The 17,828-nt window shown below is 46.8% G+C and overlaps 1 protein-coding gene across 3 annotated transcripts in view; it reads right to left on the bottom strand.

Moving 5' to 3' along the window:
* Positions 1-327: 327 nt before the first annotated feature.
* The window catches only part of Hpse2 (heparanase 2 (inactive)), a 566,360-nt gene continuing 548,859 nt past the window's right edge, over positions 328-17,828 (bottom strand). For all 3 annotated transcript variants that reach the window (XM_050149558.1, XM_050149567.1, XM_050149573.1), the window contains one exon: positions 328-1,292. In XM_050149558.1, coding sequence (XP_050005515.1) covers positions 1,127-1,292 — 166 coding nt within the window. In that variant the 3' untranslated portion in view covers positions 328-1,126. The remainder of the gene's footprint in view (positions 1,293-17,828) is intronic.

The following is a 17,828-nucleotide window of genomic DNA, read 5'->3' as shown; positions in this document are numbered from 1 at the left end:
CGCTTAAGTACATGCACCTGGGGTACGATGGCTCTGGTCATCTTTCCAGAGGGGTTTTTCTCCCTAGTAAATGCCACTGAGAATCTGGGAAGAGGTGGAAAGGTTTAGCCATGCTTACAATGACTTTGATTCATGCCGTCTTCTTCTACATGGTCTTGGTCAATCTAACAACTAAGGGCTGTCTTGAGTCTTTGAAATCCTTTCAGTTTGAGGGCAAGATCTAAATTGCTTTATTAGATTGGTAAGTGTGTGCGTGCGTGCGTGCGCGCGCTTGCACACGTTTGTGAGCACATGTGTATGCACTTGATGTTGCAATGTGCTTCTTCTTTGTACTACAGTTCTCTCCCTCCTGGCAACATGAAGAATGATGATTTCTTTTGGTGGAGCCTAATACATTGCTCTCCACTCAATGAATATTGTTACCTGACTCCCATTCCAAGCCGGAGGGAATCTAGATTCACAGAGGAATAGAACCTCACAGACTTCGGAGTCTGACTGTAATTCTACTTGTGAAACACCCCCTTCCCAGAGGGATAGCCAGTGATGGATGCCATTGTCAGAAGCCCAGATGCACACACTCATACATCAGCCAGGAAATGATAGAAACAGCTCACCCAGCAGGCCAGAGCTGACTCACCCACTTGCTTCCCAAGGGAAGAGAGGTGTCAGGAAACCCAAGGCAGCAGCAGGAAGCAGACAAAGGAGGAGTTAGCAGAGGATTGGGTTTGCAGCTCCCCCTTGCTTTTTCCTTCGTCATCCTTTGCTGAGGGCAGCAGCAGCGGTAGGCTAGGGCTTGGGATTTGCAGTTGCATTGCTGTGGGATCAGGACTACATACAGGCAGCTGTTTGGAAACACTGCTCTGGAAGATGCTGCCAGCCTGTTTGTGAGGTGTGCCTCAGCAGACACACACCGTTCTCTTTGCATAGGGACAGAGGGTTCTACATTTTCCTTAGGGATGGATGCCGCCTACCTAGGCTAAGCTCATACTATGATGTTTAGTCTCTTGAGAAAGTCTATGTTGACTCCAGCAAAGCGGGAGCGGAGGCTGAGGACCAAGGGCGCTGCGGGGGAAGAGCAGGAAAGCAGCCCAGCAGGCCCACCAGCAGCTCTAAAGCAGAGGGTGGTTTACCGATAGCGGCAGGCCAAAGCATTGACATTCTTGACCACATAAAAGCCCATGGTGACTGGAGGGATGACCAATGTCCGGCCAGCTCGTAGGGGTCGGGGCTTCAGTTCTGGAAGGGTCCCGTCGTCCACCATCACTAAGGGCTGTCCGTTGAGCTGCACTGACCTGCAGCAGGGGAAATAGAGGACCCATGATCACATACTTGCATCTTTTATTAATGTCTTTGACAGGTAAGACAATTGGCATGCAACTTGTTTATTCTATATATAAAATGGCAAGATAAGCTAACAGCTCCAATGTTTCAAGTCTAAGAGTGAGTTTCATATTTAGTATTTACAGATATTTCCGCTGTAGCAACACCTACAAATAGGAGGTAATGTGGGCATCTGTGACCACAACTCACTTCCCCTGTTCATTTTTATTCTTTTTGTGTAATTGGACATTTGCAGCTCAAAGAAAAGGGACCACATCCATAGCAAACTTAAAAAGACAAAGGGCACATCTAGGCTGAAGGGGAGGGAACCCTCAACCATCACTGGTTTATGGCACAGACTCTCAACAGCCCCCAGCCATTCCTGACGCTTGCATCCTACATAGAAGTTCAGGTTTATGGGTCAGCAGAAAGATCCAAATCAGGTTGCCACCTGGAAATAAGGTTGCAAGTCACTTTCAGAAAGTCAGCATTGCCCAGTGACAGCTGTCTTGGTCCTTATTCAAACTTCATGGTGCCAACACTGTGTGATGTCATTTGAACTAATAGACCAAAACATTATCAAGCGGTATAGAGACCTCTGCTTGCTGTTCCTTCTGCATTACAAATGACCAACAAGTTTAGAGAGAGAGAATCAGACCCATGTCTGATAGAGCAATGGATTCCCGAGATAAAGGTGCAGTAAATTGCTTCCAATGAAGAGCGGGGCAGAAGAGCTCCAGGCCTCGTCCCACATGGGTTGATTGGGTTGAGTAGCTCCATCAGAACAGAGGGAACAGTCCACTCTCTTGTTGGGATGACTGAGGGGTGAATGAGCAAGCAGGAAACCCCGGTTGAATAGTCAGGCCAGCCTCTGGATGGTGTGGGGGTGGGAGGATAGACCCAAAGGCCAGAATTGACTTTATCAAATCTATCCAGACGCTTTTGATCCAAATGTCAGGATGCCTTTACTTCCCCACTGTGAAGACAGTCTACCTATTAGAACGGTAAGCCAGGTAAAGCAGGGGGAGGATGCAGATGCACAAGAAGCCTCCGACAGGTTTTATCTTTGTGGTCTATTTTCTTATTCTATTTCGAGCGATGTGAGTATCCAACATGCAGATGTCCAATAACATAAATTAACTTTCTAAAGCATGCACGAGTGCATGTCACCTCTCTGTTTGCAAACCTCAGGGCTCTCGCTTATGTGTAGAATTAGGTACAAGGAATTAGATAACACATTTTACATTCAGATGCTGCCAGAGTACTGATATCATTGGGTTCTGGGAAGCACAGAATGAAGTGTGATAAGCAAATGGTCCACCATCTGTACTACAAACAAGCAGCTTCTCTGTATCAGCCCCTGAGTCTCCTCATTGTGGCGCGCAGGGAGAACCTGGGAGCGTGGACAAGACCCTGGGCTGAAATCTCTAATTTTAGGAGCTGGATCACTAACATAGGAGCTGACTGACAAAGCCCTCAACTGCACCGCCCTTTGGCCAGCTATAGTGTGGATGAGATGAACTAAGAAGCATGGACAAGCTTTGGAGGCACAAAGAGCCAGCCAAGCAGGAGGTGTTCTCGTTGTTCTCTTGTCGCTGTGGTCACACTTCTGGTCCTGGCCATTCTGGCTGCTCTGCAGAACTTTCTCATAGCTCCTTTCTGCAGAGCCCTTCTCCCCTGCTGCTCCTACGACTGCTTCTCCTCTCTCTGGTTCTCTTCCTTCTGGATGCTGTTTCTTGTTGATGGGGATCATTCCTTTCTCACCTGCCACTCAGATGACAAGCCCCATCCTACGTTTTGTTCCTGGATGCTTCTTAGGACCTGTGCTCCTTTTAGGGCACATCTCCGACACTGGTGAATTTGATCACTATTCACATGTTGCTTCCCCATGCTGAAGCTCTGCCTCGGGCCCTTCTCCTGACTCATATGTCAACTTAGCAGCCCAAAGAAGCCCTAAAGTCACATGGTCCAATTCAAGATCCATGCTTCTGCTTTTAAAAACACCCGTGACCGCACTGCCACTTACCCAGTCACGCAAGCTAGAAAGCCAGGGTCTTCCGGGGCAGCCAGGGTCACAAAGTCAAACCCATTCTGTCTTTAATGCTTGCCATGTCTGCTGATCATCCCTATCGCTGTGGCTCAGAAGCTGCCTCCTGGCCTGCCACCTGGTTACACCGGGTCATTGTCATTGCACTGCCTGCCACCTTCCATCTCTCCCCTACGATGTTGACTCCAGCTACTTCTCTAGTCTCAGCTGTGGCCCCAGGGGCAGGGGTGTGTGTGTGTGTGTGTGTGTGTGTGTGTGAACAGTCAATGTAAGGAGGTTATCAATCCATACAAATGCAAAGATGGGTTTAGAATTTAAAAATATCTTGCACATAGATGGAATAAATTTCTTCAGAGGAAAATATTAAACAGATATGTTCAGTGGGATTAAAATATTCAAGGGATATGGTTGGGATTAATAAGACACAGGCCCATTTAAAACGGTTATAAAATTATTATTTTTAGACATTTTTAGAAGATAATTAAATTTGAAAAATTTTCTATTTATGTGAATATGTTCCTGTATCTATGCTATGTATGTGGGGGCAGCTCACAGAGGCTACAATCATCAGTGGAGCTGGAGATACATCTGGCTGTGGGCTGCCTAATTTGGGTGCTAGGAACCAAACCCGGGCTTCTGGAAGGGCAGCAAACACTATCTGCTGGTGAGCTATCTCTCCAGCCCAAGAAAGAGAGCTTTTATGATAAAGACTCGCATTTCAAAGGGTCACTGTACTTGAGGAAGCTGGGCATCTTCGCCCTGGCTTGTGCAAACTCAGTGGCTTGCAGCTTTGTGTATGGGTCTTTCGGGGAGACCTCCACCTCGCAGGCAGCTAGCTGTCGGTCTGCAGTCTCAGGCTAGCTCTGAGCAGTCCCTGAGGTCTGTTTCTCTAACCCTGGGCTGAGCCCTCTGCCCTCCTTTCTCTGTGGTGTGCGGATTTGCTGCTTTGTCCCTCACTGGGCTGAGAAAACACAGAGCACAAAGGCCTGGGACAGGGAACAAACGTTTTTGGAAGAAGTGAATGAATGGTTTTTGAGATCCTTTGCATAATATCTAGGCTTCCTCCTTTAGCTTCTCCCGTTAGAGGACTCCCTGGAGGGCTGCAGAAGGTCTCTACAGAGTCTATTAACTAGAGATTACTCTGCCCCTCCTTGGAGATGTTAGATAAGATCTAAATTATCACCGACTCTCAGTCACTCCCCAGACACCTTATTCCCACCTGACAGGAAACCATTGATCATTGCTAGTGTTTTTCACCTAAAAAAATAAAAAAATCTATATGGCCATCTTTTAGCTAGGCTGGCACGAGTTAATCCTGTGAGCAAGGCTGTTGAGACCTTGAGTCCTCATGTGTCCTTATCTTTAGATCCCTTATCTTTAGATCACTTAAAGAGGGACAATGTCCTCTTTCTTCTGCTTATGTTTTTCTTTCAATATTTATCAACCCGTGAAATCATATCATGCTAAATGTTATGTGCACTGAGAAACTAGTAAGTTTGTAGTCACATCCATGAAGAAGAGAAAGATCACGGTTCTCAGGTTTGCTTTGCCTGGATTGTTCAGTCCAGGCGTTCAGCAGCCTCGTGGTCCACATGAGCAAGTCAAAGTTTCGGGGGTCTAAAACTTATCTCAGTCACCCAGCCAGGAAAAAGCAGGCCTGATGTTTGCTGGGATTCCCTTAACTGTAGTCTTGACACATGGTTGCTAAAGGACTTCATGCAATATACAAACCTTTGTTATTTTTGTAACTTCGCCATTGAGACACAAGGCCAGAGAGAGTAAGTGGCCTTGGCAGGGTCACAGAACTAATAAGCAGGTAAACTCGGTTCTGGCCTCTTGAATACCTCTTTCTAGTTGTCTGTCCCAGTTTCAGCAAGCACTTGGCAAAATCACATTTCTTCCTTGAAAAACCTGTCTCATCATCGCGTTTCCATCATCTATGAGGGCTTCCTTACTGGCTCATGTGTTTCAACCAAACGCTAAATGATCCAGCCAAGGCTGAACTAATTTCCCTGCTTCCCAGAATTGCCGAGGGGCTCTAAACTACCCAAATATTGGGACAACTGTATTTTATCGCCTTTTGTTTTTACAAAGATTGAGTTACTTCCCAACTTCTAAACTTGCTTTCTCAGTTTTGCTGTTAATTAAAAAGGGATTCGATGTGTCAATTCGGAGTCCAGCCCTCTGCCCTGCCCGCTCTCATGGGAGCTCTTGACTGGGTCACCCCCTCCAGTACATGTTTGCATGTCTAGTCTCCAGGCCTTATTATGGTTCTTAATAGTCACGGGTATTGAAGTAGGGGTTCAACTTTTCTCAGGTCCCAGGATAGAAAGTTCAGTGAACACATCCTTTTGCAACCTTGAAGGCAATTTATGTTCTTTCTCTTCCTCTCCCTCCCCACACCTCTTGTGTGTGTGTGTCTGTGTGCACACTTTTGTGGGGTTGTTTGATCAGAAGCAGACTTGAGAGCTGCTGAGAGCTGATTTCGCCTGGAATTTTGGGGAGTCTTGAAGAGGAGATAAAAAAAAAAAAAAGACCCCAGTCCAGCTCAGCCACTTAGAATGAATTATTTGCCTGCTCTGAGTTTAGGTTTCTCCAGAGAATGAGTGACAGGCGGGTCAGATGAACCCTAGGTCTCCTTTGTCTTGGCTGCCCATTCCTAACAGCTGGCCTAAGGCAAAGTTCAATGTCTAATTTAGACTGACCCTGAGCAAACAGAAATCTGAGCACGACGTTCCCAGCTAGATGTTCAACGGCTCTTAGAAGACCATTTGAAGAGTCATAAGCCAGCCTATGATCAGCACTTCCAGCTCCTTAGAAACTGATTCTCACTTCTACCCACTCCAGGTCCTCCCTGGCCCCTCACCTTTCATTCCACGCGCAGCTTCTCTGGTTAGTTTTCTAATCTCGGGGTTCTGTCTTTGTTGTTTCCTTTGCCTGGAGCTTTGTCCACACTCTGCCCCCAGCTGCTGCTGCGTTTTCTTCTTTAAAATAGATTTTTAAATCTAAGTGTGCATGGAGGGGGTGATATCAGCATACTGACTCAAGTGCTCATGGGGGCCAGAAGGGGGCACTGAATTCCCTGAGCTGGGGCTGGGGAGACTGGAAACTGCCCAATATGGGCGCGGGGAGTCAAACGGGTCCTCTGCGAGAACAGTACCTGCTTGTAGTCCTGAACTGTCTTTCTAGCCCCTAACTTCTTGATCATCTTGATTGCTATTCAGATCAGGTACAGGTGCTCCTCAAAAAAATTCCCAGCACTTCTTGGTCCTCAGCTTGGATCCCAATTGTGGCGGCTTGACCTCGCCCCAGATAGGAGGGCCGGTGACTGTCTCACCCTTCATTATCTAGTCACGCACACGACCGATGGCCAATAAAAAATATTAACAATAACTGTACAGTCAGAAGAACTACAGCCCAGACAGGAAAGACAATAGACTACAAGTCCAGAAATTGAACTCTGTCTAGATCACAGACATTAAATGTGCAGGTCTGGCTAGGTTTTTCGGCCACTTCCGGTAGGCTTCTAGATAGTAAATAATACGATTGAAGGCAAGAAAGTAGTAGAGACAGGAGACTGAACAAGAATGTGTATGTTAACGTGCACGTGTGCTTCAAACACCGGCTCTCTCCTTGTGCTTAATTTTGAGCCACTAGGGGGCACTCTTGTCCTATACAATAGCGAGGGGAGAGCCAGCATGCAAGGCTGCTCCCAGGAAGCCAAACTTGTTCTCTGGTCTCTGCAGTCCTCACTCCATCTCCCCAAGGCCAGGACTTGTACGTACCTGTGCTTGGCGTGTCAAAGGAACAAATCGCAGTATCAATCAAACCCCAACCCAAACTTCACTATGGCCCTCTTGGCACGGGTCCCTTCTGGAGTGAGGCCCAATATTAAGGAAAGAAGCAAGCAGGGCTGCAGTTCCCGCTGCGGTGCGGGCTTCCCAGCCAGTGTGCCTAGGGGGATCCTGCCGCAGGTGCGGAGTCCGCTGGCCGCGGGCGCCAGGCTCTTTGGGGCTCCGGGTTCTCAGCCGCCCCGTTAGCCGCACCTGTTAGCGCGCTTTCCCGAGCTGGGCTGGGAAATTGGTGTGCAGCTGCCCTGCCCTCCTTCAGGTCAGGGCCAGGTTAGAGACTGGAGGGGCTCAGCCAGGCTTCGGAACCCTGGGGCTTGCTCCTGCTCCAGAAGAGGCAGAGAAAAGGAAGTTCCTTTCACGTGTCCCTGAGCAATGTGGATCCCCTAAGGATCCCTGAGCTTTTGACTAATAGCATCTGGGAGACCCTACCAAAAAGCCCATTCTCCCTCTAGGCGCCATCAGGTGTAGCTTGGTCCACAGGCTGTTTGCTACACTCACGCCCCTCCTTTCTTCATCATGGGAAGCTCTTATGCAGCAGTCTGCCTAAGACAGTAGTTCAGGACCGTTTGAGTTCCAGTCAGTGTAGTTCTCTAGACCCCCCCACCGCTGCGACAGAAAGGAGACCGGAGAGAAGATGGGCAAGGAATCTTCTGTTTCTCTTCACCCCTCTTGGAGCCCCCCTGCTTGAAGCTGATGAAATAATTTACCCTTCATTCTATCATCTGAAGGGCATGGTCTAAAGACCTTTGATCTAGTCGCCGTGCCCCCACCCCCACCCCCGCATTTCCCCCTAGGACTGTTTGATAAGGCACAGAGTTCCTTGAAAGGGGTATGGATGGGCTTTTTCTGTGTGTAGTAGCTTCGGGGGTCATGATTTGATTGGTGTTCCACCTAAATTTGTGTCATAATGGTCCGAACCACAATAGGATTCTACCGTGTGCTTCTGATGCCTTAAAATAAGAGCACATTTGGCAGACAAGATGAGCGCCCAGCTAAGAAACCTGGATTTATACTGATACTGCTGACTTTCAGCAGATGAAGGGCTCATCTGGGTGTGGTTTGAGAAGAAAATTTGATTCTGCAGGGATCTCAAAGCTCCATGTCATAGGCATATCACACTCAAACCACAGGGCACAATAGAAACCAGATACAAAAACTACAGAGACATTGCCCCACAGTTAACTATGTCTTATTCCCGCTGTGAAAAACAGAGCCACAATCACTGAGTGGTGCTTTGTGGGTATTACTCCTATCTCCATAGTCCTTTGTGGTGTGCAAAGTCAATTATAACAGACTTAGACCTTGCCCACTAAGCCAGAAGTCACTGTAGCATGCAAATGTGTGGCCAAAGACACTATAATAAACACATTATAAAGAAAAATACAAATAGAAGGAAAATCAAATTTAGCCTGGATTTCAACATTTTCTGTGGTCTGGTCTCAGTGTATCTCTGTGGCCTTTCTCCTCACCCTACAGGCATCCTGTACTATGTGGGGAGATTTGCCACCTCCAAGACAAAACAAGCCCTGAATCTGTGCACTCCCAAACCTCTGTAAGCTTATCTTGCAGCCTCAAACGACCTCCCATACAAATGTTTCCTAGAAGCATGGCTTCTTCTGGCTAAGCACAGTGGCCCTCAATCTTTAGTCTTTTCCAGATCCGTGGCAGATTTCCTTCTCTCCTTCCCTGCTTCCCTGCTTCCCAGCTCCTGTGTTATTCTGTGTTCCCGTGTCTGAGAGTCAATGCATCCTTTTTGGAGAGGGAGGCATCTTTCCCCAGACCTACCTGTGTGAAGCAGGGAGAGGCAGTGTGGGCAAGAGCAGCCCCGTGCAGCGGAGTGCAGGGAGTATAGAGATTTTCCAAATGTGAGTTTGAGATAGTCTATAGGCCACACTCAAAGTAGAGATTCCTTTATGGTCATGGCTCCCTGGGTACTTCTTGAAATCCATTAAAGCAAGCAGATAAGTATCTTAGTTTGACTGACTTCTGACACTGCTCCTTATAGAACAGGTGCTCCATGTGGCCCTAAAGAAAACGAATAAGACGCTCTCTGTGACCTAGCCTCTATTCCAGAATATTCCAGAACCCCTAGATATCAAAGGGCAGCTGATGTGTGCAGTGACTCTACGCCTCCTTAGCAGAAAGAAGCATGGAAGGGGTGTTCTTTAAAGTGGCCGATGGAGCTGTTCTGTGCTGTAGGCTCCTTCTGTGGGATAAGCCACCTCCTTCCTAATGCCTAGCAGTGTGGATTCAAGACTTAGGCCTAGCCTCATCACCAAACTGCAGAGAAGACAAAGGCTGTCTCTGCTCCGTCTACAAGGACTGCCTACAGATTTACCTTCCCTCCCCTTAACTTTGGTGCCAACTATTCAGAGCCATTTTGGCTATGTCTTGAAGAACTCATCTTATGGAAAAGGACAGAAATCCCTGCCTGAATAGAGGGTCCTCAAATCAGTGAGGCTGGGGGCAGACCAGAGCCGTGATGGACAGCTATGCAGAAAGCTTGCAGCTGTAGGGAGTGAGCTGGAGGAGAACACATTTGGAGCCGAGAACAAATGGACCTCTCAGTGAGAGCTGCGGCTCTGCAAACATTTTGGTTTAGAAGTCAAGTCCCTGCAAAATAGAAAATCATTTCATAATCCTATAATCTGCACATTACTAATCTGGGATTTAAAACAAAACAAACAACAAGGCTTTGAAAATCAGCTCTCAGCCTTTTGCTCAGGCAAGGAAATTCCCCGGGGGCTCATGGCACGTTCACACCTTTGGCAAAATGGCTTGGGGCCTGGATGGGGAAAGATATAAAATCATCTGGGACCGTCCCAGGGTTTATGGAAGGCCAGTGGTTCCCAACTTTGGTCACATATTTGAATCACCGAGGGAGCTTTAAGAGTCCTTCAGCCTGAGCCCCAGCCCAAAGATTTTGGGTAAACTGCCCTGGGGTGTGGTGTGGACTCTGGGATTTGGAAACCCACAGTTTGTTCAAAGCACAGCCAGGGCCAAGCAGCACTGGTGTCAGGAGGGGTAGAGATGTTGGCAGCTGGGGTGAGATGGAGTTCAGCAACCGCTGACTGCCACAGTCTGAATTTACTTTGGATTAAAAGCGCCTTCTTTCCTCTCTTACCATGCCGTATGAGGCAGCCACACTTCTGACCCAGAAGATGATAATCTTTCAAGGGGAATCTTTGGTGAATAAACTGGCGAGATTTCTGGCCTGTCACCAGAGCTGCTTCATTTAAGGTCCCCTGCCCCAGGTCAGTACACTGGTGGCATGGATATCCTCTTAGTAAGGGGGCATTTGTGGGCAGCACTTCACAGGGTGAAGCAGCAGCCAGGCAGAGGAAGGCTCAGCAGTGACCTCACATTCCGGGACGAAAGCTCTGAACACACTGTCCCTTTGGACAGTCTTTCCCATCCTGCAGCTCCTTTTAAGTCCTGGCTTGCATCACAAGCTCCTTACTGAGAAACTTTGTTCAGGTAGAGGAAGACTCTGGGACGAGTGGGGTGAAGAATAGGCCACTCAGTACCTTTGCTGCATTCTTAGATGTGTATGTAATGGTTTTCTTAGACCGTGCTATAGACACAGTTACAGTTCACCTTCTCATCGGGAGTCACAGAACACCTTAAGTTCAACAAGGCTTATTAGGCACCGATGAGCAAGTTTGCACTCTCTGAAGACCTTGGGGCTCCTTCTCTCTGCAGGTTTGGGATCATCAGGATTGTCTCAAGTACAATCATTTTTAACAGAGGCCTTTGTTCACACGCATTCCTTCTTCCTACAGTGTCCACTTGGAGCACAGACTTGCTGTCAGTGTTTAAAGTGTCATCTCCTTGCTTACTCACAGCCAGCTCATAAATGTCCCCAGGAAGCATTCTTGCTATGTGGGGTGTCCAGACGACTTGCCTTTTCTCCTGAGGGGCTCCAAATGACCTTTCAAAAGGGCTGCATCTGCCCCAACAGAACCCTTTTCTCCAGGTAAAGGCCTGCTTGGGCTAGCAGGTTCTCCCACACCCTTTCAGTCTAAGTATCACACCTTGGAGTTCCTTACCTGCTACTGTTTATAAACAAACTCCAACTCATAAATAGGCTAAAGAAATGAATACAAGTGCTCTGGCCACACAGCTCAGCGGCACGGCATGTGCCTACCAGGCAGAAAGCCATGAGTTCAACCCTCAGTTCAGGTAGTGAGAGCAAGGAAAACAAAAGTGAGTGAGAGAATGAGAGAGAAAGAGAGAGAGAGAGAGAGAGAGAGAGAGAGAGAGAGAGAGAGAGAGAGATTAGAAGGAGATAGCAGTGCATATTCATCTGAGTGCAGGAATATAAGTTCACACACTTTTAAGTAATTTCAGTAGGATGGAGGAAACCCTAAAGAACAAGATAAAAAACAAATACTTCATGTCAAAATAATACCCTAAAATGAAATACTTGGAAAATTAGTTCAATACTAGAAAATATAGTTCAATATAGATGATAAATGTTGGAGGGGGAGATGGACTTATATTAGAGGAAAATTATATGCTTTTAATAAGAAAAATTAATACTCCAATGGAAAAACAGGCATGGGACCCAGGGAAGTCATGAAAACAATACATTAGTAGCAGATGCCAAGCATCTTCAATCTTGCACATATGCAGAGCGCATTGCTGAAGAATAGCATCTTCAATATGAAGTTAGCAAAGCTATGAAGACACTAGTGGGCGGTGCTGACAGCACATTTCCTCTTCTTCCTCAGGTCTTCACCCAAGATTGGATGAGTAACAAATCAGGAAGCTGATTCCACGAGGTAAGATCCTACAACTCGGTGGCTGCCAGGGAGATTGGGTCAGGGCAAGCAAGCTGGAACTAGGTCATCTGAAGAATCCTAAGGATCCCCAAGGCATAGATGAGACCTGGCAGGAGATATGTTGAAACCTGGGTATATGTCTATTCTGCTCATCTTTCTTAAAGTAAGGGTAGACATGACCCAAGAGAAACTTTTAGCCTCATCTAAGGAGGGCCGTTCCTGTAATTGGAGCCATCGAGTCATGGAGTGGACAGCTCAGGAGCTGGGCTGTGTCATCCAATAGAAACTGAAATACTTTTAGGCAGGCACATCATAGGAGAAACTTCTTATTGTATCTTTTGACAATTTTCTTCTAGAGAGCCATCTTTCAATAACTGCACAACTTTTATAAAGAGGTGTACTTTTTAAAAAGAAATTAATCTGAATGATCTTAGACAGTGAGGGTCACAGAAACCTATAGGAAGTATATCTGGTTCCAACAGTCCAGGTACCAACTACTGTCAGCAGCACTTAGATATCAGCAGTGTGCTGGTCCAGAGGCCACACTCCTTTTTACCAGATCTGTTGGCATCTAAGCCCAAACCTTGGTGCTTCCTTACTTAGTGGTAATAAGGAGTTGGTAGTGTCCAGTTAAGTTCAGGGTTTCTACAACAGGCAAGCTCAGAATCCTGCCGTGGAACAGCATCATAGAGTCTGTTCCAACAGGGACATGGAGCTATTTTAAAGGTCTTAGCAGCAGGAGCTAACTTGAGTCTTCAGTAACATTTTGTTAGGCGCGCATCAAATGACACCTTTCCACTGGCACGCAGCGAGATGCCAGTGCTATTCTCTGACAGAGAATTCAGTGGTGGTGAAAGCAAAGCAAAGCTATCCTCGGAAAGTTGGAAAAAAAAAACCCAAGCAGTATGAGGAGGATAAAGAAGAAAGAAAAATGTTCATTTCTTCAGAGGATTGGCCAAAAGATGTGTGGTTCACAAGGGCCTGGCAATTCTTAGCTCGGTCGATTCAAATCTGAAGTTTAAGCATCAGTGTGGAACCTATGACCCTCAAGGCAGAAACGCTCCGCACCCCGCTGTGACACTGGCCCCAGGCGGCTTCTTTTAAGGGACTTATTTCTAATAACAGAGATGAGGTTTTTGAAGACAAGGACCTTAGAGTCCTCTCCTCCCAGCCTCACCACTAAAAACCCCACCTTCCAGAGCTCCTGAAGGTCAGGTGGACTTTTGGGGTAGCACAGCGCTGAAGACAGGCTGTAGGGGAGGGATCACTGTCTGCTAGCTGCTTTCTTGCTTTGTCACTTACTAGCTGTGCAGCTCCTACATAACTAAGGTCATGCTCTAAGATGCAGTCTCTCTACCTCTAAAGTGGGAGGGAAGCGAGCATTGCTCTACACCCTGCATGGTGCTGTTCCAGAGGGCAGATGAGGCAACAGCTACCACAGCTATTAGAGCAAGCCTCAGTCTCAGCATAGAATTAAGTGTTCAGACAGACTGAAATTGTGGTTAGTAAACGCAAAACAGCCTCTGGTCTATGTGGCTTAGCCCAGACTCTGAATGAGGACAGAGGACAAAGCCAGATTACCTCAAAATGTCACCCAGATCCAGAACTCTTAGCAGATGCTGGTTCCCTCCCTCGGGTCCATGTATGAGAATGTTTACTCTGATGAGAGTGTCTCCCTCGCTTCTGATTTTTGTATTCCACTTCTCTAGACGGCACTGAACTAGACACAGGGAGCCCCTGGAACCTGACGGCTCTGCCTGATTCCCAGGCAGAAGTGAGCTGCTCCCTTTCAGATTACAGCTGCTCTCCAGGGTCCAGATGCGGCTTCTGTTTGTGGGAAGATCTTGGAGATCTTTACACCCAGGCAGAACTGACTCCCTAGAGGTGAGAGCTTCTTCATCTGGGGTCACACGAGGCCATGGGAAGATGCTTTCTGTAGATGGCAGATGGCACTTACACGTACTCCTCCCCTCTGACATGTACAGAATGGGACCACCGTCCTGGGTTGTGAGTGGGACCATTTCTCATGAAGCGGAGACAAGGTCCACAGAAGACCCACAGCTGGTGATTTTCTGAAAGAAGCCAGCTTTTACCATTCACTCTTGGAGCCCACGCTCTGTGTGTGGTCCTTCCCTTCAGTGGGTTGGAGCAGCTGCTGGGCTGGTGACCACTGAAATCACAGTCGGGGAGTGTAGAGGACGGAGGACTAACGGGAGTAGTAGAACTGCCTAGTGTGGCTGGGTAGTGGTGGCGCACGCCTTTAATCCCAGCACTTGGGAGGCAGAGGCAGGTGGATCTCTCTGAGCTCGAGGCCAGCCTGATCTACAGAGCAAATTCTAGGACAGCCAGGGCTGTTACACAGAGAAACCCTGTCTTGAAAAACAAAATAAAACAAAACAAAAACAAACAAAACAAACAAGCAAAAAAAGAGTGTGTCTGGGACGCCGCCACCCTCCTGAGGACGCCCATCTTGCTCTCTACCTGGGCAGACCAGCAGACCAGCTGACTCTGAAGTGAAGGTTTTTGAAATTTATCTCTTTTAAACTGAACCCTTTTTATCTCTGCCATTTTGAAGTATTATGGGACACATTTGCTGAATTTTGCTAGGCAGCTGTATGAATGCCTAATGAAGTCCAAAACTTCCTTTCTTCTCTGAACCGATTCTTGCCATTTCTGTCAACCATTCGGTGGTGAGAATGTTGTCCTCCAGATGCAGATTATTCTTGCCTTGAATATACTAGTTTCTAAAATGCCTATGCTGTAGGGCAGAGAGTATCCTTTGGTCTGGTTCCTAGGATGATATAATCATTCTACAATGATGACTATAACCTTTTATATAAAGAATTAAATGTGTGTGGGTCTCAGAACTTGTTCAGCACCGAGATGGGAGAGTGCTGTCTGACTAGCAGCTCTGGAGAGCTTCCTACGCGATGCGGACACACCTCAACTTTCCATTCGGGTAGTGACATCCTACCAGAGATTTCCCATCCTCCCACCTTGACGACAGTTCTGACAGAAAGAGCATTATGTCCATGTTCTCAACAGACACATTTTTCTGGCATCCTCCAGAGTAGACCCCACTGCTGGTTTGACCGTGACTTGCGACCAGGACTTGCTTGTGCTGCGGCCTCTTCTGGCTGCTCTAGATAAGAGTAGTTATGTGTCCCTTACCCCAAGAACTCTCCATTCTCTTCTGAGTTAACACAGCTTTAGGCTGTAGGAAGGAATTAGCAGATACAGAACAGAGCCTGGCCCCGGAGACTTCTAAAAGAAAAGATACACTAAGCCTGAAGTCACTTCCTAGCGTCTCCTTTCATCCCTGCGAGGCAGCTTGCTCTGCTGACACTACCGCATGCTTCCTTGGAGGCCCTCAGTGGGACTCACTGAAGGCTCTTGCTCTAAGCAGTAACTGAGCACTGGATATGGAACCCAACAGCCTACTCAACAGTTGTCTGACAGTCCCTTACAGGCCAAGATGGCACAGTACAGGGTCAGAGCCACTGGGGTCTAAGATAGAAGAGGTGATAATTTATTAACACATTGCAGGAGAGGAATGCACTAAACTGTTATTTTTAAGGTCCAAAATGTAGCTGTGAGCAAACGACAAGATCAGATTTGGAATCTGGTTTTCTTTACTTCTGATTCTAAACTGTCTAAACCACACATATAAAATAATACGTAACTCTTATAGCTGTGTATCTGGATTTATAGCTACAGATGTATGTGTTTGAGCCTTACACTTGGAGAAGGCTTTATTTCACTAGTGTCCTCTAATTTTGTTCTCACTCTTCTCTTTTTTGAGAGGTTAAGAACCTGAGGTTTAATCACACAGATATGTCAGCCTCTGCATCAGATGCAAGTCTTTTGGCCCTGCTTGATCTCAGTAATTTACCAAGTCCTTCCTCAGGATCCCTGTGGGATAGAATTCCTGTTGTTCTTTCCTTCTCAGATAGTCTTAGCAAGCCCTGTGACACAGCACTTTAGGAGTCTGCTGATAGGGTTAAGCATAGGGTGCCAAAGTGTATCATAACCAGTGAGCCAGTTACTTCAGGTATCTTAAGAACAGGTATATGTGGAGCAAGGCTGTGGAGGCAGGGGCACAGTGCTGGGATAAATAGGGTGGAGAACTATGCCCTTGGTTGCTAGGGAAACAGCATTCAAAGATGCTGTCCTCTGCCCATCATCCCCATCATAAAAGTGGCTTGACTTTTATGCTATTCTCAGTATGCCTCTTTATAAAGCCATAATCTTTAAACACACAAAGTGTGAAAAGATCATTCTTAGGACCAAGGATGATTCCCCTTGTTCTGCACCAGCTGAGGAGATGCAAGGCAATAGATACTTATTGGGCATTTGTGATGTGTCGGGAACCTGACATTTACTATATTCCCCTTGCGAGGAAACTGAGGCTCTCAGAGATTATGTAATATAGCTTGCCTCATACAGAGTGACGATTGACACTTGGCCTACTGGATAGAAAGCCTTACATTAAACGTGCATCGTCTTCTTGAGAATGGCCAGGCTCAGCCCCCAAGCTCTTTGGTTTCAGGGACTCTAATCTGTTACAATGAATCCTTGCTGAGGACTTAGCCTTTTTGGCAGAAATAGCTTTGCAGGTTATTATTGACTACTAGCAGTAGGCTTACCTGCACTCATGGTCCTGAGAAATGAGACCTAGGATGGGAATTTATCAAAAATAGATCAACACTTGAGTTCTATGTTCAGGACTTGAGACTGAGACTATCAGATTCAAGATTTACTTAGGTCATACAACCATTCTGTGACAAATCTCAGACCAGCACTGAGTGTCCAGTTTAGGATGAAGGACGAGAATTTAGCCTGCTAGTCATGAAATACTTGGTTATAGACAGAATAAAATAACTCTCACTCAAGAGTCCTGCTGATACAAGGCAGGATTCAAAGAAAGAAAAGTAAAAGCTATATATACTCAGTGGACAAAAAGAAGCAGTGTGTGAGAATCCAGATCCGGGGTGGGCGAAAAAGACTCGGTAAATGACTTCCCAGACTGTTTTGTTCCCATTGCACATACAGTTGGAAGCCAAATGCAAGCCAGCAAGGTTGCAGTGAAGCACTGAACAATTATAGCACAAATATTTGTGGGCAGCCGTGGGAGTGCAAGCCACCTGCTCCAAGTTTACAGCTTTGTTAAACTTGGTAAACATTAAAAATGCAATGGGAACGCCCCTGATCTGTGCAGCATCCCATGCCCGCTCTAAGGGGCCTTGCTTGGGGGGCCGGGGTGATTTTGCTCTTGACCAGGCCCTTCTCTATGTGGTTCAGCATTTTTTTTTCAGTTGGTACATCAGTGTTGCCAAACAGTCTCCAGGGGAAACTGAGGGGAGTGGTTTGAAGGGGCACAGGGATCTGGAATACAATTGCTCTTCAATTTTCCAGAAAGATAAAACAGATCCAGCAATGACGTGTCAAAGCTATGTAGTTAAGGGCCAGAACAACTTGCTCTCTGACCTTGTGCCTTTCCCCTGCTTCTTCTTCTTAAGTCCTTCGGGTTTGTAGATAATGATAAAAGAGGAGCCGTAACATTCTAGAATGTTATAGCTGAAAGAGACTAGTCAGCCACAAGAGACTTCAACCACAAGGCTTTTTTTGTTTAGTTTTGTATTTTTGAGACAGGGTTTCTCTGTGTAACAGTGTTAGCTGTCAGCTCTTGTAGATCAGGCTAACCTTGAACTCACAGAGATCCACCTGCCCCTGATTGCTGAGTGCTGGGATTAAAGGCGTGCACCACCACCACTGGGCCCAACTACAAGGTTTTTGATGGTCACGTGACAAAGGTTACTATTGGCA

Source organism: Alexandromys fortis, unplaced genomic scaffold, assembly GCF_014885135.2.
Source record: "Alexandromys fortis isolate MF-2015 unplaced genomic scaffold, M_Fortis_MF-2015_v1.1 scaffold_16, whole genome shotgun sequence".
NCBI lineage: Eukaryota > Metazoa > Chordata > Mammalia > Rodentia > Cricetidae > Alexandromys > Alexandromys fortis.
The sequence above is the reverse complement of the archived record's forward strand: the minus strand, read 5'-3'. Positions and strand labels throughout refer to the sequence as shown.